Here is a 19,150-nt window from a genome sequence, read left to right as displayed (position 1 = left end):
AGCCCTGTACCACCTTTTGTATATCCTTTTGTCAGTGTCTGACATGAGGATGAGTCACGGCCATTGCGTGACCAATTTGCTCTCTGTGAAAGCTTGCAAAAATGCTTTTTCTCTCCATGTGACTCTCCCTAGGCTCACTTTAGATCCTCGAACACATTTCTCTGTTGGCCTAGAGTCTTAACTGCCAATGCAATCCTCATTCTCAAGTGAAACCTCCTGAGTCTGGGTCTTTACCTGCTGCCTTTCTATCAGCCTTGTGGTCTTCTGAGTTCTGACTAGAATCTCATATCAAGCTTGGCTGACAGCATTCTAGGGTCTGCTTGTTTCGCTAGCATCTCTAAACTTTTCCAAATTCTTCCCTTAGGCCAGTTTCAAAAGCTTTGGAACCACATGGCCAGGTAGTCTCACAGCATAGACCCTACTTCCCTTGTACCAAAATCTGTCTTAGTTACTTCATTGTTGTTGAGACAAAATACCTGACACCCACAAGTCAAAGGAGGAAAAGCAGAGGAGAAGTAGTTCATGGTCTGGCAGGCAGGAAGCAGAGCTTTCCTTCTTCTTTCCTTTTTATTTCATCTAGACTGCAAGCCTACTGATTGGTATTAATTATGATAAATCATAAGCGTGCTAATCTAATATCAAATATCCATGATCTAGTCACTCCCAAAAGCCCTACATATGGGCACATGAGGCTTTGGGAGGACATATAGATGTAAGTCATAACATTGCCTAATATCACACAGACTAGATCACACAGAACCATAGGACAATTTGTAACCACACCAGGTGATTCACAGAATTGAAAGGAAAGTTGAGAAATGACCATAAAAGCATGAGAACTCAGGCAGCAGGGAGTCCAGCAGAATCATAGCACAGATGGTCTGATTTGAGAATCACACTTGACTCTTCTGCTACTGTTGGAGACTATCAATTATTGCTTTATTTTTGTGTCTTTCCAAGTTTGGTTAACTGGGGGTGTAGCTCACAGGTAGTGTACTTGCTTAGCATGCACAAGGTTCTGAGTTCATTCCCTAGTACTACAGGAAAAAGGAAAGCAAGAATCAAGTGGGAGCAGCTGTATAGTTTGTGGGCTTCATCTGATGTGCCATGGTTCCAGCTGCTAAGAAATGAAGAGACTGGCCTGCATGGTTTCTGTATTTAGTTCTACTTGCCACTTAGACTGACTCAACCAAAAATTCCTCCCATGTAGGGAGAATATTTGGATGCTGGACAACAGTGATACAGAGGGCAAGTGTCTACTGTACCAGCCATGGACATATGTGGGTGTCGATATGCATTTTGCTGCAGACTGGCTGGTTTTTCCTGAGACTGAAGTCTGCTTATTAGAGTTAAATAGGACTTTCAGGTAATACTCAAAATACTCAAAACAGGGTTTTTACACAAGACCAGTGGCTGTGTTTTATTCTTCCCCCCACAAAAATTGACTACTATAGAGGTAAGTGACCAGCAGAACCCACCAGATTGTTAGGCACAATCTAAGAAGGGAATGTACAAATAATGGGCCTGCAGTGAAAAAACCCTTGCCAACTTCTGGTTAATTGATCCTCAGTGTGGTATTTTTACATCTTATATATATATATATTTTTTTTAAATGTATTTGGTACAGGGTCTCACCACACAGTTCAGACTCATAGTGATCCTCCTGTTTTCAGCCTCCTAGGCCCTGGGATTACAGGCGTGTGCTACCATGCACCATCTCAGTGGATGGCCTAGCCCACCCGAGGGCTGGCCATGTGTTGCCAGGGAGTGAATCCTGGTCCCTGCGATTGCCTAAATAGGTGCTTAGTCTGCTGAGCTATCTTGCCAGCCCTGGATTTGCATTTTATTAGGCAGTGTTTGATGACAGCTTTATCTAGTTAATCATATTAAAATGTTTTCGTGTGTGTGTGTGTGTGTGTGTGTGTGTGTGTGTGTGTGTGAGAGAGAGAGAGAGAGAGAGAGAGAGAGAGAGAGAGAGAGAGAGAGAGAAAAGAAAAAATTATTTGCTCCATATGCCTTTGTACTTCTCCAAGATTCCTGGTCATAAAACTAGAGATTGTTGCAGAGTGGTGGTGGCACATGCCTGTAATCCCAGCACATAAGAGTCTGAGGCAGAAGTATTGGTGTGAGTTGGAGACCAACTTGGGCTACAAAGTGAACTCAAGGCCAGTCTGAACTGCATAGTGAGACTCTGTCTCAAAGACAAGACAAAAACAAAAAACAAAGAAAAAAACCTAGAGATCATATAGTTTTTAAATGCATGGCATAGAATAGATACCTTAAAAGTACTTGAATGATTGATTAAATTTTCCTTAGTCGTCTTTTTCTAAAACAGAATTGATTCTTGTGAAATAATAGAATTTTTTCTTGAAATATTTTTATAATTTTTATTTATTTATTTGAAGGAAGGAAAGGTTTATTTAGCTCACAATTAGTGGAGGTTTCAGTCCATATTTAGCTGGCTCCAAGGCAGAGCGGCACATAGCAGAGGGCAACCTTTCATGGCATCAGCAAAGAGCAAGAGCGCAAAAGGAGAGATAGCAGCTGCTAGCTTCTCTTCCCACCTTACATTGTGATGCAAATTACCTGCCCCAGGGCAGGTACACCATCCTCACCTACAGTAATCAATCACAAACTCTAGAAGCCACCCCAAAACTGCATGAGGCTTTGGGGGTACACTGTACACAAACCATAACATACCGTCCCTGGACCCCCAAAGGCTCATGCATATCCCTTTATGCAAAAGACATTCTAGTCCATCTCTGAGTTGCCAAAGTCCCAACAGTTTTAGCATTGCTGAAAAGTCCAAGTCCCAAGTCTCCTCAAGATCCAAGGCAAACTTTCAACTGTGAGCCCCTGTACAAATGAAAACTTAAACATTTGCAACATTCAAAGGCACAAAACAAACATTACCATTCCAAAAGTTACACACAGCAGGATACCAAGCATTGGGACCAACACAATTCCAAAATTCAGCAGTGCAAACATTAAGTCCTACAGTTCCATGTGGAACATCTGAAGCAATCTGTGGCAAATTGTGAGCTCCATGAGGCTCCGCCCCTGTGGCACTCTTGGTGGTAGCTCCCATAGCATCCCTGTTAGGCTGACTTTGCTCCCTCCTTGCAGTGTCCCTTAGATGATCCACATTCCTGGCTTTTCCAAACTTCTGGGGTTTCCACTGAATAGGCTTCTGTCTCATAGCTTCACACACTGCCCTCACGGAGGCACACTGCCTGGCCTCCCAGGCCTTCTGAAATCAAGGTGGAAGACTTCTTAACCTCAGAACACCTGCATTCTGCAAGCGCCTAAAACCAATGCCACGTGGATGATGCCAAGGTCTGCTGCCAGCTGGAGCAGTAGCCAGGCTTTCCTTTCTCTTGGATGTAGGGGTCGAATGCTTGGATGGCTGAGCACTCTGATCCTGATTCCGAGGAATAAGTTCTCCATGTGAGCGCCATTCTGGAACCTGGTGTGGCTGCTGCCTCTATTCTGGAACATGGGGCTCTCCAGTTTTCCCCTCAAAGCAAAGTTCCTGACGTTTGCAATTCTGAGGCTGCAAAGGGTGGAGACCTGCTTCCTCCTGTGATGCCCTCAGGCCATCCTTTCCATTCCCAGGTTCCTTCCCGGCAGTGGAGATCCTCTCAGCTCCATCTTTGCAGTCCACAGCTTTACTAGTGCTTTCTTTCTGGCCAAACTCAACAACATTTTGGACCATCCTGCTGGGCTCCTCGCTCTTCATTTTCAACATAAATCTAGCTAAAAGCCCCCAGTAACAACCAGGCCACTGCCCCAATATTTGGCTACTTTGAAATATCTTTTGCCAGATTGATCAGTCCACCGTGCTTAAACTCAGTCTTAGGCAAAGTCTCTGGACACAAGCAAAATGCAGACAAAGCTCCTGCCAAGTCAAAACACAAATGATCCGGAGTCCAACAACCAATGCAGTCCTTCCCAGCAAGAACCTCCCCAGCCTGGTCTTTGTAGGCCAGTTTTCTATCACCCTTCTGGTCTTCTGAGCTCTGACCAGAATCTCCCAAACAGAACAGCCGAAGCTGTTCCACCTCTTCACAAGTAGGCAACATCTCCAAACCTTTCCTGTCTCTTCCCATAAGCCATTCTCAAAAGCTTGTAATCCACATGGTCAGGTTTATCCACAGCAACGACCCCACTCCTGCAGTACCAATTTCTGTCTTAGTTACTCTTTTGTCGTTGCTGGGACAAATACCCAACACCCAAATTGTAGGAAGAAAAGGTTTATTTAGCTCACAGTTACTGGAGCTTTCAGTCCATACTGAGCTGGCTCCAAGGCAGAATGGCACGTGGCAGAGGGCAACCTTTCATGGTGGCGGCAAAGAGCAAGAGCTCAAAAGGCTCTAATTTTTATTTATTTATTTATTTATTTATTTTTTTTTTTAAATTTTTTTTTTAACATTTATTTATTTTTTGTGTGTGTGTGTGTGTGTGTGTGTGTGGCCAGCTCAGCCCACCAGGGGGCGCGGCTGGCTGGCATGTGGTGCTGGGGATCGAACCGCGGTCCCTGTGCTTTGCCAACCTTGTTCCAAGTAGGTGCTTTAGACCACTGAGCCATCTCTCCAGCCCCAAGGCTATAATTTTTATAGATAAAAAAAATTCTAAGCTTTCAATGGGAGGAACCATTGACATTCTCTCTGCTTTTGTTTTCACAGGTGTTCCAGGATTTGGGGACTGAAGTATTATCTGGAGCTGCCAAAGGCTACAACATCTGCCTTTTTGCCTATGGACAGACAGGCTCTGGGAAGACATATACCATGCTGGGGACCCCAGTGAGTCTTAGCACTATCATGAGCTGCCTCTGAATGGAACAGCAAACCTGCATCTTGTATTGTCCTTGCCAGTGTTACACAACATGATTTCCATAGTCAAATTTAGCAAGATTTACTTCAGCCCTCTTCTATGAGCTTTTCACCTCTGTAACTGCAAGGTAAACTTTGGATATCTTAGACTCTGAAGGACCTTAGAATTCTATAGATGTCTTGGACAAAGTAGTCCTTGTCAAACTGACTGAATTTGTTACATTATTTCCAAGTTCATCACCTCAGTTTCCTTAACACATTTATTTTGGACAGACCTGAACTGAATCTTTAGTGCTGACTGGGGCTGAGCCTAGATGAGATTATTTAGCCTAGTTCAAAGGCTATATGTGTTAGATCCGTATGTAAGAGGGAGATGGGGAATGAACTGAGGTATGGGAACAGTCAAAAGTTAGTAGGGTTTAATAAAGGCCTTTTTTATTTCTGAAAATTAGGAGGGAAGTATTCTTTAAGAATACTTCTGGGAGCCTGCCCTGTAGTTCATTTCTTTAAGTGGCTACTTCAACAAAGCAGTCAGGCTCAGGTTGCTGTGGTTCAATCCCCAGGACTCAAACCTTCCCAGAAGGCATTCGGAGCCAGCCAAAAAAAAAAAGAATACTTCTGAGGGCTGGCCAGATAGCTCAGCAGACTAAAGTGCCTGCTTAGGCAGGCTCAGGGACTGGGGTTCCATCCCAGCGTGCTGTGCTGGCCCCGCCCCCAGGGTGTGCTGAGAGGGCAATTGAGACTGGGTATGGTGACGCACACCTATAATCCCAGCCTTTGGGAGGCTGATAATAGGAGGATCACTATGAGTCTGATAGTGAGACCCTATACAAAATACATAAATGAAAGTACAAAATAAATTGAAAAAAAAAAAAAGAAAAGAATACTTCTGCTGGAGCTGGGCATGGTTGTACATGGCCTGTAGACTCATCTCTCCAGAAGCTGAGGCAGGAGGATCACCTTGAGTTTGAGGGCAGCCTGGTTACATACTCAAGATCAAGACTAACCTGTACTACATAGTGAGACTCTGTCTCTAAAAAAATCACCTGCAGAAACTTCGTGTTTTAAGTTCATAAGTATTGGGTCAGGGAGATGGCTCAGTAGAATAAGCACTTGCCTGGCAAGCACAAGGTCCTGAGTTCAATCCCTGGTACCGCCAAAAAAAAAAAAAAAAAGTTCATAAGTGTCTTAGTTGAACTTGTAGAGTGGATAGCAAATGACACTATCCAGTGATATTCTCTATTTTTTTTTCTTCCAGAACTGGGGATTGAACTCAGGCCCTTGCACTTGCCAGCCGTCTCCCCAGCCCCCATGTTCTCTGGGACACTGTTCCTCCTAAAAGATTATTCTGCTACCTTGGGTTCTACCCATTGCTTCCTTTATTCCTATTTAGTATGGTTTTGCATACTTAAAATTCAAAGAAGAAATTATTTCTTAAACCAAGGAGCATAAAGTCCTTAAATTGGATAGAAGATAGAGAAAGAAGCTACTTCTCTCTAGATTTATATTTTATAGCCCCCATGTCATCTAATCCTCTAGTGTTTAGGGATAAGAGGTAGGGATCTTGAGGACACAGTAGTAAAGCCAGTTTATTCCAGAAGGTTGTCACCTTCATTGTATGAAGGTACATGTCTAGGTTTGCTAGCTTCTCCACCCTATGTTAGGGCAATAATTTACTTCTCATCAGTGCTTTCCTCTTTTTTTTTAATTAAAAAAATTAAATTTTTTTTTTTTTTTTTTTTTTTTTTTTTTTTAGTGCTTTCCTCTTGCAAGTGTCTCTTAGTGTTGTTTTCTTTGGGTGGGGGCTTTTTGAGATAGGTTCTCATTATGTAGTACAGGCTGAACTTGAACTCACTATGTAGCCTCAGGCTGGTCTTGAACTCTCAGCAATTCTCCTGCCTTAGCCTCCCCAGTGCTGGGATTACAGGCTTGTGCCACCATGCTTGGCTTTACAAGTGTCTCTTGATAACATGGGCACCTAAATCTTCTGTCTACTGCATTGAAACCACCTGATGTAAAAAGGCTAATGTGAAGAGCCACAGGCCCATCCTTCATCCTGAGGGGATTTCTAGCATATTGGGTGGGGGGAACCACTGTTTAGAGTAAACAATAATACTTTCCTTTCTTGTGTTCTCCAGGCCTCTGTTGGGCTGACACCACGGATTTGTGAGGTATAGACTCTCTTGACTGGATTTTCTATGGTTTCTTTTTCTTTTTTTTTTTTTTTTTGCGGAACCAGGGATTGAACTCAGACCCTTGTGCTTGCCAAGGAAGCACTTATTCCACTGAGCCATCTCTCCGGCCCCATGGATTTTCTAAAGTAGGTCTTCTTTATCTATTCCCTTCAGTGAGATCCCACCTCTTTGGTCTGTGCAGGGTCTCTTCATCAGAGAGGAAGACTGTGCCTCATTATTTTCTTCCTGTAGGATAAAAGTGAGGTAAGAACCCATCAAGCTCCAGAATCTGAAAGGTTCCCTATTTCTGTTCCCAATTTCAGTGTGTTTAGCTGTCTTTTCTTCTTCTAGAATCATCAGCAGGATAGAGAAAAGTCACAACAGACAACTCTTGCATTACCAGGAGGATGAGGAACATATTGGGTTCTTGGGTTATAGGAAACTTAATTCCCTCCTGTGGACTTAACAAGCAACTCTTTTCAGTGGCCCTGCTTACCATGAGTATCTCACTGTACTTTCCATCACTTTCTGTGTTAGTCAGCTTTTTGTTACTGTAACCAAATACCTTGAGAAAATCAATTTAGAAGAGGAAAGATGTATTGTACCTCCTGGTTTCAGTCCATGATCTGCTATTGATTTTGAACCTGTGGCAAGGCAGAGCCATCATGGCAGAAGGGCATTGCTGAAGAAAGCTGGTCATTTATGATAGCCAGAAATGGGGGATGTGTGTGCCACAGTGAAAAGGGGCCAGGACAGGATGTAGTGCCCAAAGGCACATTCTCAGGACCCATTTTTAGTACATTCAGTAGACTAATCCATTGATGAAGTTAACACCTCTGTGATGAAATCACTTCCAAAAGCCCTGCCTCTGAACACACAAGGCTTGGGGGGGTACATCTTAGATCCAAACCATAATAGTTACTGTATAGTTTCATATCAGCTTTTGGGGCTTCTCTTCCCAAACTCCTACTGGGTTCTATAGGGCAGTAGTTTCCAAACTAGAGCTGGCTTTATCAAGATAAATCCTATGTTTCATTTGTTTGTTTGTTAAGTGTTCAGAGTCATTAAAAAAAAATCAAGATGTAATTCACCTCTCATAAAATGCACTTACCAGCCAGGTGTAGTGGTACGTACCTATGCAGTCCCAGCTACTCAGAAGGTAGAGGCAGGAGGATCCTAAATTTGAGGTGAGCTAGGACAATTTAGTGAGAACTGTCTCAAGAAAAACAAAAAGATGCTGGGCATGGTGGTACGTACCTACAGTCCTAACACTTGGGAGGCTGAAACAGGAGAATCACTACAAATTCAGAGTCAATCTAGGCTACATAATGAGATGCTGTCTGAAAAAAAGAAAAAAGATGAGAATTGTTCTGGTTACAGTAGGGCCAGAACTGGGTTGTTTTTGAGACAGTGTCTTACTATATAGTTCAGGCTAGCCTTGAACTCATGATCCTCCTATTTCAGCTTCCTGGATTCTGGCTTTAGAGGACTATGCTACCATGCCTGGCTCTGGATGTGACTTTTTATTCTGGTACTAGGTTCAACCCACAGCTTTCACATTGAACTGTATATACTCTCACACCTACCCACCCCTTTTAAAAACTTTTTAGGTATGGTCTTGCTAAGTCAATAAAATGCCCAGGCCGGGCTTCAATTTATAGCCCTCTCTTGTCAGTTTCCCAGAGTACTTAGATTATAAGCATGCACCATCATACCCTACAGCGATTGGACCTTTTTAATTTAGCTTTTCTCCTTAGTACTGGCTCTTGAGCTAACTTTACAGAACAATAGAAGGATCATATTTAAAAGTCTAATCAGACCACTGTCTCGTGACAGAATATTCTAAGAAGTATACTGAGGTAATCCTGGAGGGCTAATCCTAGATTAGCACAGACATCAAAGCCAACACTGGTATGGTGACCACCAGTGCTCAAACCCACAGAGAAAGATACTTGAGGGGAAGCCCTGGCTTGATTAAGATCTTAGCTTGGCAGAGGTAGAACAAGAACCTAGAACCTTCTAAATTTTTTTCAAATAATTTAAATACAAATTTAGAACCTTCTGATTGTTAGCATAGTCAATTTTTTCTTTTTAAAAATTTTATTTTTATTTATTTATTTTTAAACATTTATTTATTGTGTGTGGGGGAGTGGCCAGCTCAGCCCACCAGGGGGCGCGGCTGGCTGGCATGTGGTGCTGGGGGATCGAACCGCGGTCCTTGTGCTTTGCTTAGCTTAGTTTGTTCCAAGTAGGTGCTTTAGACCACTGAGCCATCTCTCCAGCCCCTTAAAAATTTTAATTTTATTGTCTTTGTCTCTTTCTCTAGTTTCCTGGAAATCTATAATGAACGGGTACGGGATCTGCTAAAGCAGCCTGATAAAAAAAAGTCCTATACCCTGAGAGTCAGGGAGCATCCAGAGATGGGACCCTATGTACAAGGTGAGCTACTGTGTACTGGAAGTCTGAGACCAAACTTCAGTCAAGAAGCTCTCCAAATATTCCTTAATGTTTTCATGTGTCTAAAGAATACTCAGCCATGTGCCAGCCACATATAGAACAGTAGACAGAAAAGATAAAGTCCTGCCCTTATCTTGGTGAGCAAGCTTACACCCAAAACCAGATACTAAATTGGAAGTTGTGATAAAAACTTAAAAAAAATATAAGTAAATATAGTCATGTGAAAGAATCTTGGGAGGTGTAGGCAACTCACCTGCCAGATGTTAAGGGAAGCTTCCTGGTATTCAGGGAGCTAAAGGCCATGAAGGAGCCAGTCCAGTGAGCAGTGACAGTGAGGAGAACAGAGAGGCCAGTGTGGCCAAAGCATAGTGAGTGCGGGGAAGGGTGGATCTGCAGGTGCCACCGCTGGCAGGTCTCGCCAGGTTCCTAGGTCTGCCAGTCTCCTTTCTAGGGTGCTTTCTCTTCCACATGTGGTAGAGATGGAGAGATGAGAGGCCTGAGGTAACTGCTGTGCTTCCTCATCTGTCTGTCTTCATTGTTAGGTACTGCTGTTACCTGTATGTCTCTGAAAAATAAAACTGAGTCTTAGATGAGTTTTTGCTCCAAAAGACACAGTAGGGCTTGTTTTAGGGATCGTCTTATTTTTCATATACAACAATCCATATATTTTATTTATTTATTTATTTTTGCATTGGAAATCAAACTCAGGACCTTGCCCTTGCCAGGCAGGCAGGCACTTGTACCACTGAGCTATATTCCCAGTTACATTTATACATGTATTCATGTATACAAATTTATTTTCATTCAAATATAGGCATGTCATCATCTTCTGAAACATGTCATAACTCCCAAAACCCTGAATACTGGCCTGTATTTCTTTTTTTTTTTTTCGGAACCAGGGATTGAACTCAGGCCCTTGCGCTTGACAGGCAAGTGCTTATTCTACTGAGCCATCTCCCCAGCCCCTGGCCTGTATTTCTTGCAGCTCCATTTCCTATATAACCTTGGCCCCAATTTCTCATGTCCAGCAGCAGAGTCTCCTTAAATGAGCACTTCCTGTCCATGTAGCCTGCTCCTAGTGCATTGGCAACACAGCTGCCAGGGATTTTATCCCAGGAATTCTGCACCCGGGTCATGACCTCTTGCAAACTGGGCATGACAGAATTTCCATTAAATCAAGCGTTAATTGAAGACTTATCAAGACAGGAGTGGCAACAAAAATGATGACTTTTAAGGATGATGGTTGTCTTAGTTACTTTTCATTCATTGCTGGGACAGAATACGTGACACCCAAAATTAAGAAAGGAAAGGTTTATTTAGCGCAGTTTGTGGAGGTTTCAGTTCATATTTCACTGGCTCCACGTCAAATGGCAGCAGTTCATGTGGCAGAAAACAGTGAAGAACAGAGGAGCAGCAGCAGTTGTGGCATCCATCAAGCCTCTCTCTTCCTGCTATGCTGACTGCCAAGACCTATGCTCTACGACAAAGATTGGTGCTCCTCCAAAGTGGCACAGCTGCGAAGATCAAGCTCCACCGAGGTGGCACAGCTGCAAAGTGGCGCAACGAAGACCAGGACTTTCCCAGAGAGGCAGGATGGGGACTGCCAGGAAGCCTTCCTCAAGTCCTTTATATACACTTCTTGTGCTAAGTCACTCTAGGGGCCCCCTCTTGCCCTAGGGTGGAACCAATCTCACCCCAGGGCGGACCATCTACAGCCACATTGTACCAAGCAGATTCAGCCAAGTTGACACAGTGTATCAACCACTACAATGGTCCACACAAAAATGATGAACCAAAACTCAGAAAATGCTTCTTTATTTGACATGCGTGCATTAAGTACATCTGTTATAATACATAGTGTACTGAATTATGAGCATTCACATTAGTCACAACCACATCTATTGGTTATCAAGTGTACATGATATTTATGTATTGTATCTGTACTGATTGGGCATTTGGCAAGAAATCTTAAGTTCATCTGTTTGCACAGATGTTTATCTCTTCTCTAGAGGTACCCACTTGGGAATTTACAAATACTTAATTATAATTTATATTACCATTTATTTTAAGTAGTAATGTCAGTAATATTATTTATATTTATGTACAGTATTAATATTTTAGCATTCTATATGTTGCCATCTATTGCAGTAGATGTATTAAATGTGTCTGTTGGGCTGATGATCATAATTGGGCCTTTTTTTTTTTTTTTTTCGGTACTGGGGATTGAACTCAGGACTTTGTGCTTTCCAGGCAAGCGCTTATTCTACTGAGCTATCTCCCCAGCCCCATGGGCTTATTTTTAAGGTAGAGCTTATACTATGAACATCCTGAAAAGTCATTTTAGGGTTTATTTTGTGGTTATTATTATTTTCAGGGAAAAAAAGTAAGTAGAAACAATTAGGTCTTTTTTTTTTTCTTTTTTAAAATCTTTATTTATTTGGTACAGGATCTCACCACACAGCTCAGACTCATAGTGATCCTCTTGTCTCAACATCCCCATGCTAGGATTACAGGCGTGACACACTATGTGTGGTTTTGATGGCTGGAACAGCATAGGACCGACATGGCATGTGGTACTGAGGATCAAACCCAGGTCCTTGGGCTTGCCAGGCAGGTGCTTAGACTGCTAATAATTAGGTCTTTTTGTGAAAGAAGCTTTTACCTGTTCATGTCATTTATAAGGAGTAACATAAATGTTATTATGTTCCTGTTCTCACAGCAGTATGCTAATTTAAATTCTGACAAGGAGAGGGACATGAAAGATCATGAGCTTGTCTCTTCTGGTCAGGCATAGCTAATAGAGGACCCAGTGAAGTCTCAGTTTCTGATTCTATTTTCCCAAATGTTCCATTATAAATAGTAGCTGGGAAACATAAAAATATATCATTTTCTTTGTTAGGAATCAGTGTGAATTTCCTTGGAAAGCTCTGTAGATACACATTCTTGTATAAAGCAGTATTTTTAATTTTTATATTTATTTATTTTTGTGGAACCAGGGATTGAACTCAGGCCCTTGCGCTTGCCAGGCAAGCACTTATTCCACTGAGCCATCTCCCCGGCCCCCCCTTTTTTTTATTTTTAGTTTATTTTTTTGGTGGAACCGGGGATTGAACTCAGACCCTCGCACTTGCCAGGAAAGCACTTATTCCTCTGAGCCATCTCCTGGTATACCATGAGTTCATGCCATGTCACAGCATTTTTTTTTTTCCTCTATTTTTGGGGGGTTGTGGTGGTGGTGGTACTGAGGATGGAATCCAGAGCCTTGGTGCATGTGAAGCAAGGGTTCCACCACTAAATAACAAACATTTCTAGCCCTTTTTTGAGGCAAGATGTCACTAAGTTGCCCAGGCTGGCACTGAACTTGCAATCCTCCTGCCTCAGCCTCTGCAGAGCTAGCATTACAGGTTTGTGCTACAGTGCCCAGCTATAACCTTTTATATTTTTGTTGCCTTTTATTTTTTCATTATTGAGGACTGAACACAAGATCTTTGCACTGAGCTTCATTCCCAGCCACCACTACTCTCCTCTTTTCCTTTCCTTTTCCTTCCCTCCCTTTCCTCTTCCCTTGTCTCTCTTTTCTTTTCTATGCCCTTCCCCCTTTCCCTTCTCTTTCTTTTTTTGGAACCAGGGATTGAACTCAGGCCACTGCGCTTGTCAGGCAAGTGCTTATTCCACTGAGCTAGCTCCCCGGCCCCTCCCTTCTCTTTCTTGACAGGATCTTGGCATGTAGTTCAAACTTGCCTTGAATTCATTATGTAGCCCAGGCTGACCTCAAACTCAGGGCACTCCCACCCTCAGCCTCCTGAGTGCTGGGATTTATATGTATGTACCACCACACCCAGCTCTCAGCCCCTTTTTATTAAATTTAGAGATGATCTCACTGTGTTTCTAAATTGCCTCAGCTGGGCTCAAATTTACAGTCCTCTCCCTTTAGCTGCACAGAATTCTGGGATTTTAGGTGCATGCTACTGCACCTGGCTCAATTTCTCATCTTAGAATAATGCGTGCATGTGCATGCGCGTGCGCGTGTGTGTGTAACCACAAGAGATCTCAGAGATAGTCCAAATGTCCTCATTGTACAAGAGACAAAATTAAATCTGGAAGAAGTTTAAGGGCATTCCCAAAGTCACACCATTGTTGGAATAGTATTATAACTGGGAAGCTTGCCCAGGCCTGGAAGGTAGGGCTGTACAGAATATGGTGTACATTAAAAACCTGACTAGAAACCTGGGATCATAGTTTCATTGGTCAGCATAGCACCTGCAGCCCAAAGAAGATGAATTCATGCAAGGCGAGGGTCATACTGCTTGAATTGCATGCCTGAAATCAATGACAGGCTCAGTGTTAAAATCTCAGAGCTCGTGATGCAAGCTCAGGGCTCTTTTGACGTCATGGTATGAAGCCTTGGTGGGAGGATGTTAGGCAACAAATAAATTCTAAAATAGCAAAAGGTCTTATGTCCTTTGGTTTCTTAAAGGCAGTCTGCAGTTTACCAAACCATAGGAAATACAAATGGACATTTCTTAGTGAAAGACCTGTGAGCTCAGTGATACAGAATCAGCCTTGGAAGCTAGGGCCCTATGTGGTCACACTGAAGTGTGTGATTCCTGTTATTCCCCTCTGATGACATGGTAGCAAACTTTTTATTCACATGTTTATATTATCTATCTTTCAGGTTCATGTATTTTTGTGACTGACTTCAAAGGAGAAAGTGGTTTCTGGTTTAAAACCAATTCTTCAGAAGTTTATTGAGTTAGCTACTTGATGCCTGAACTGTTCAGAGCATCATGGAAAATATAAAAATACAAGATCCTTAGTTCGTTGTACCTGGGAAAAGCTACCTTTTTGCCATGAGCATTAAATTTGCAGCTGTGCATGATGGTGCATGCTTGCAGTCACAGTACTTGGAGGGCTGATGCAGGATGCTCACTGAAAGTTCAGGGTAAGCCTGGACTACATATTGAGTTCAAGACTAGCCTGACCTACATAGTGAGACTTTGTCTCAACCTTTAAAAAAAAAAAGTGCAGTAGTTTGTTGTTTTGTTTTGTTTCTCTTGCAATGTTAGGGATTGAATCCAGGGTCTTGTCCATGTTAGGCAAAAAAATAACAGTCATTTTCCATGAGTAACACATGCTTCTCAAACTGTGGTGAAGGGCCTACTTTTTATGTACCATCATCGTCAACACCAGCAGTGCTAGAAATCATACCCAAGAGCTTGCATATGCTAGGCACGTACTGTACCACCGAGCCACCTCCCTAGCCCAGAGCAGACCAGTTTTTATTTTTTATTTTTTTCTAAATCCAATACTTGGTATATACCAGTAATTTATAAAATAAAATAAGGATGAGTTACTAAAAAAGAAAAAAATCTTAATTACAAGCCTAAATTTATCTTTACTAGATTCACAGATAAAATTACTTTGTTTAGGGGTTGGGGATATAGCTCAGTGGCAAAAGTACCTGTTTGGCAAGTACAAGGTCCTGAGTTTGATTCCAGTACCAAAAAACAAACAAAAAATTACTTCTTCTGAAAAATTATTTTGTTAAAATTCCTTTTTACTGCTATGAAATTTCTAATCTTTATTTTTTTATCATGTGGACTTGATCATTTTATTTTATTTGGTTTGGTTTGGTCCTGATCATCTTGGTTTCTATGCTTACTTCCTCACATACCAGTAAAATTTGAGAACTAGCTCCGTCCAAGGACCAACTTTGAGTAGCACTGCCTTAGTTGGTTAAGAGAAATTCATTCTTCTTTTTATTTTCTAAGAGTTTTTATTTTTTTTAATTTTGAAAGAAATTAAATTTGGTTGAATGTGGCATATAAGAAGAAATAAATGAAGTTCAAGTTCTCTAAGGTGTTTTCATTGTCTGGGAAGAAGTACCAGTTAAACTGAATATGGTGGTGCAGACCTGTACCCAGCATTCTGGAGACTGAGGCAGGGGGATGACCTCACGATTGTTGGCAGCCTGGCCTACATAGTGAGTTTAAGGCAGTCATATATAGCAAGACCCAGTCTCAAAAAAAAAAAAAAAAAAAAAAAGAAAAAGAAAAAGAAAAGTTGGAACTGCAGAAAGATCTTTCTTCTTGAGCCACTTGTATCTGATATTCTTACTCCCTGACTACCTTACATTATTTTTCCTGAAAACAGTAATAGGCTCCTATATAATCAAAACATAGCCAGTTAAATTGGGATATGATATTAGCTTTGATCAGTTACCATCATTTACTCCTGCATTCCCATGTGAACATATTAGTTGTTCCCATTAGAGTCAGTGCATTTGGCTAGGGTACTATGTAGTGCACTTCAGCCTGGGAGAACGCCTGTCTTTCTTTAACTTTCATCAACTGCGTGCTGTAGATCATATTAATCATTATTCTAGATTTTAGAGTTATTATTCTAAATCATTATTCTAAATTATCCTAAATTTTTCACTTGTGCTTGAAAACAGCATGTTACAGTTGGACACAGTGTTATGTTAGCATTCACCAAGCTTGCTAATTGTTCAGGTCTTTTGTAATACTATTACATTTTTTTCTACTTGCTGAAACAAGTATTAACAAAAGCAAATTAATGATCCCTATGGATTTGGAGTATGGATTAAAGAATTATGTCGTTTTCTTTCTTTTTTTTCTTGGCCTTTTTTATACAGGGTCTCACTGTGCAGTTTAGGCTGGCCTTGAGCTCACTTTGCAGCCCAGACTGGTCTTGAACTTGCAATGATCCTCCCTCCTCAGCCTCCTGAGCGTCAGGCATGTGCCCCCATGGCCAGCTCTTTTTCTTTTGTCAAATTTTATTTTATATGTTTTGCAGCTTTATTATTGTATGCAAGCAAAATTAGAATCCCTAGCTATATAGATACTTCTGGTGAATTGCTGTACCCACACCCTCCTTTTTATGGTGCTGGGAATTAAACAGTACCAAAGAGCTCTTATCCCGAGCCCTTCTGCTATTGTGAAGGGTTCTTCTTTATCTCTACTAGTGCTTTTGTCTTAAAGTCTCTCTCAAGTGGTTGTGGTGGCACATACCTGTAATCACAGCACTTGGGAGGCTGAGGCAGGAGGATATAGCCTCAAGTTCAAGGCTACCTAAACAACATAGATCTAGTCTCAAAAAAAGTCTCAGACTGTACTTTTTTTTTCTGTTTGAGGCTAGGTCTCACTGTGTACTCCAAGCGAGCCTCGAACTTGCAGTAATCTTCCTGCTTCAGTCTCCTGAGTGCTGCTATTACGGTGTGTGCCATCATTACATCTGGCACTATTTTTACTAAATTTTACTTTGATTTTATGTATTTGGTCTAGTGTCTCACTATGCATTTTAGACCCATAGTGATCTTCCTGTTTTCAGCTTCCCCAGTGCTGGGATTATAGGCGTGGGCCACTCTGCCTGGTCGTGGTGGCTACTAATTTTATTTGGGTTTAAACTATAACTTTGTGTTTTCTATCTTGCTATATTTTTTTACTCTTTCAGGCTTACTACTTTTTAACATTATCCCATGTGTCTTGGTGGCCTGCTCAGCATGCCCAGGAGCAGGGCCAGCATGGTACTGGGGATCAAACCTGGTCCCTTTGCTTGTCTTAGCAGGCATCCCATGTTTCATATTATCTCATTTTGGTGGTCACACTAGAAATTATAACATGGACCATTGAGTATCAAAATCTAATATAAAAAAAAGAAAAACCAAATCTAATGTAACTGGTACTTTGTTTTTATTTATTTATATTTATATTTATATTTTTTGTGACAGGGTTTGCTATTCAGTTCAGGCTGGCTTGAAGTTACTGTAGAGCCCAGGCGGGTGAATGTGCAGAAATCCTCCTGCCTCAGCCTCCCAAATGCTGGGATTACAGGGCTGTGCCACCATACCTAGTTTAACTGGTATTTCTTCCCAGACAATGAAAACTTTAGAGGATTTGAATTCTATTTATTCCTTCTTATATGCCATTTTTATTACTTTTACTTTTTAAAAACTTTTTTTTCCTGCATGGGAATTTCTTCAGCTTCTAAAATAACCTCTTTTTTTTTTGTATTTTTTTAGGAAAGGGTATCCAGGGTGTTTAGGGTCTCGCTACTTGATCAGACTCATAGTGATTGCCTGTTTACAGCCTCCCAAGAGCTAGGAGTAGAGGTGTGTGCTGCCACACCTAGTCTCAATTGCCATCTCAGTGTGCCCTGGGCGTAGGCCCCTGGCCCCTGCATTTGGCCAGCCCTTGAAATAACCTTTAACTGTATGCCTATGATCCCATCTACTCAAAAGATTGAGACAGGACAGTCTCCAATTTAAGGCTAACCTGTGCAGTTTAGCGAGATCATGTCTCAAAATTAAAAGGGCTGGGGATGTAGCTTAGTTCTCCTTGAGTTCAGTTCCCAGTATCACAAAAATTAAAAATAACCTCAACTTTAATATGGTTGTCTCTTCCTATCTCTGGTGGGGGGTTTCCTGGACTGTGTGAATACCAAAGTGCTCAGACCCTCAGTTCTTTCTTTTTTGCTTTTTCTTTTATTTATTTGGTACAGGGTCTCACTATGCAGCTGGACTTGTAGTGATCCTCCTGGTTTCAGCCTCCCCAGTGCTGGGATTCTAGGCGTGTTTGCCACCATGTCTGGTCTTGATGGCCAGCTTAGTGCACCCGGGGGCGGGACCAGCATGGCACTGGGTATCGAACTTGGTCCCTGTGCTTGCCTCACCAGTTTTATTTATTTATTTTTTAAATTTTATTTATTTATTTTTTTTAACATTTATATGTGTGTGTGTGTGTGTGTGTGGCCAGCTCAGCCCACCTGGGGGTGGGGCGGGCTGGCATGTGGTGCTGGGGATTGAACCGTGGTCCTTGTGCTTTGCCAAGCTTGTTCCAAATAGGTGCTTTAGACCACTGAGCCATCTCACCAGCCCCCGCCTCACCAGTTTTAGTAAGCTGAGCTATCTCTCTGGCCCTGACCCTCAGTTCTTAATATAAAACACTGTTATATGTATTTACTTATATATAATCTGTGTACACACTCCTGTAAACTCTGTATCATCTCTATAGATTACTTGGAATATCTTATTCTATATACATCATTGCTATTTCGTGTTTAAAAAAATTTTTTTTGCAACATTGTTGTTTTGGTTACCTTTGTCTTGTTGCTGTGACAAAATACCTGACATCCAAAATGAAGGAAGGAAATATTTATTTAGCTCAGTTTGTGGAGGTTTCAGTGCATACTCATCTGGTTCCAAGGTAGAGTGGCACATGGCAGAGGATAGCAGTTCATGGCAGCAGAAAACAGCAAAACAGCAAGAACAAAAGGGCAGGAGCAGCAGAAACAATGGCAACAGAGAGTAAGTCTATCTCCCTTATGTTGCATTCAGGCTGTGCTCCAGACTGGGTGTAGCACTCATGCCCTTAATCCCAGCAGCACTCACACCCGTAATCCCAGTGGATCATGAGTTAATCACAAACTCTAGAAGCCTGTCCCATAACTGCATGAGGCTTTGAGGAGACACCTAGACACAAACCATAACAGTTGTATTGTTTTCTAATTTTTTTAAAAAGTTTTCATTGCACAGTTGGTTGAATCTATGGATATGAAACTCAGGACAGGGAAAGATGATTGTATTTCCTGTAGAGTGGATCTGCTGTTGACATAATCTCTTGGCTTTTGATGATTGACTATACTATATCTTGTTGTTGTTTTTTTTTT

At 41.7% G+C, this 19,150-nt stretch overlaps 1 protein-coding gene across 6 annotated transcripts in view; it reads left to right on the top strand.

Moving 5' to 3' along the window:
* The window catches only part of Stard9 (StAR related lipid transfer domain containing 9), a 192,471-nt gene that overhangs the window by 51,551 nt on the left and 121,770 nt on the right, over positions 1–19,150 (top strand). For 5 of the 6 annotated variants that reach the window (XR_002820350.1, XR_002820348.1, XR_002820349.1 and 2 more), the window contains exons 4-7: positions 4,686–4,802; positions 6,971–7,003; positions 7,209–7,270; positions 9,333–9,445. Coding sequence is in view for 3 of the 6 variants with exons in the window: in XM_023711167.1 (XP_023566935.1) it covers positions 4,686–4,802; positions 6,971–7,003; positions 7,209–7,270; positions 9,333–9,445 (325 nt within the window). In the remaining 3 variants the exon portion in view is untranslated. Of the gene's footprint in view, positions 1–4,685; positions 4,803–6,970; positions 7,004–7,208; positions 7,271–7,443; positions 7,539–9,332; positions 9,446–19,150 lie in introns of those variants that run through there. The other variant, XM_023711171.1, reaches the window with a different exon arrangement.

The sequence above is a fragment of the Octodon degus genome, unplaced genomic scaffold (genome assembly GCF_000260255.1).
Source record: "Octodon degus isolate 3935 unplaced genomic scaffold, OctDeg1.0 scaffold00002, whole genome shotgun sequence".
NCBI lineage: Eukaryota > Metazoa > Chordata > Mammalia > Rodentia > Octodontidae > Octodon > Octodon degus.
The sequence above is the reverse complement of the archived record's forward strand: the minus strand, read 5'-3'. Positions and strand labels throughout refer to the sequence as shown.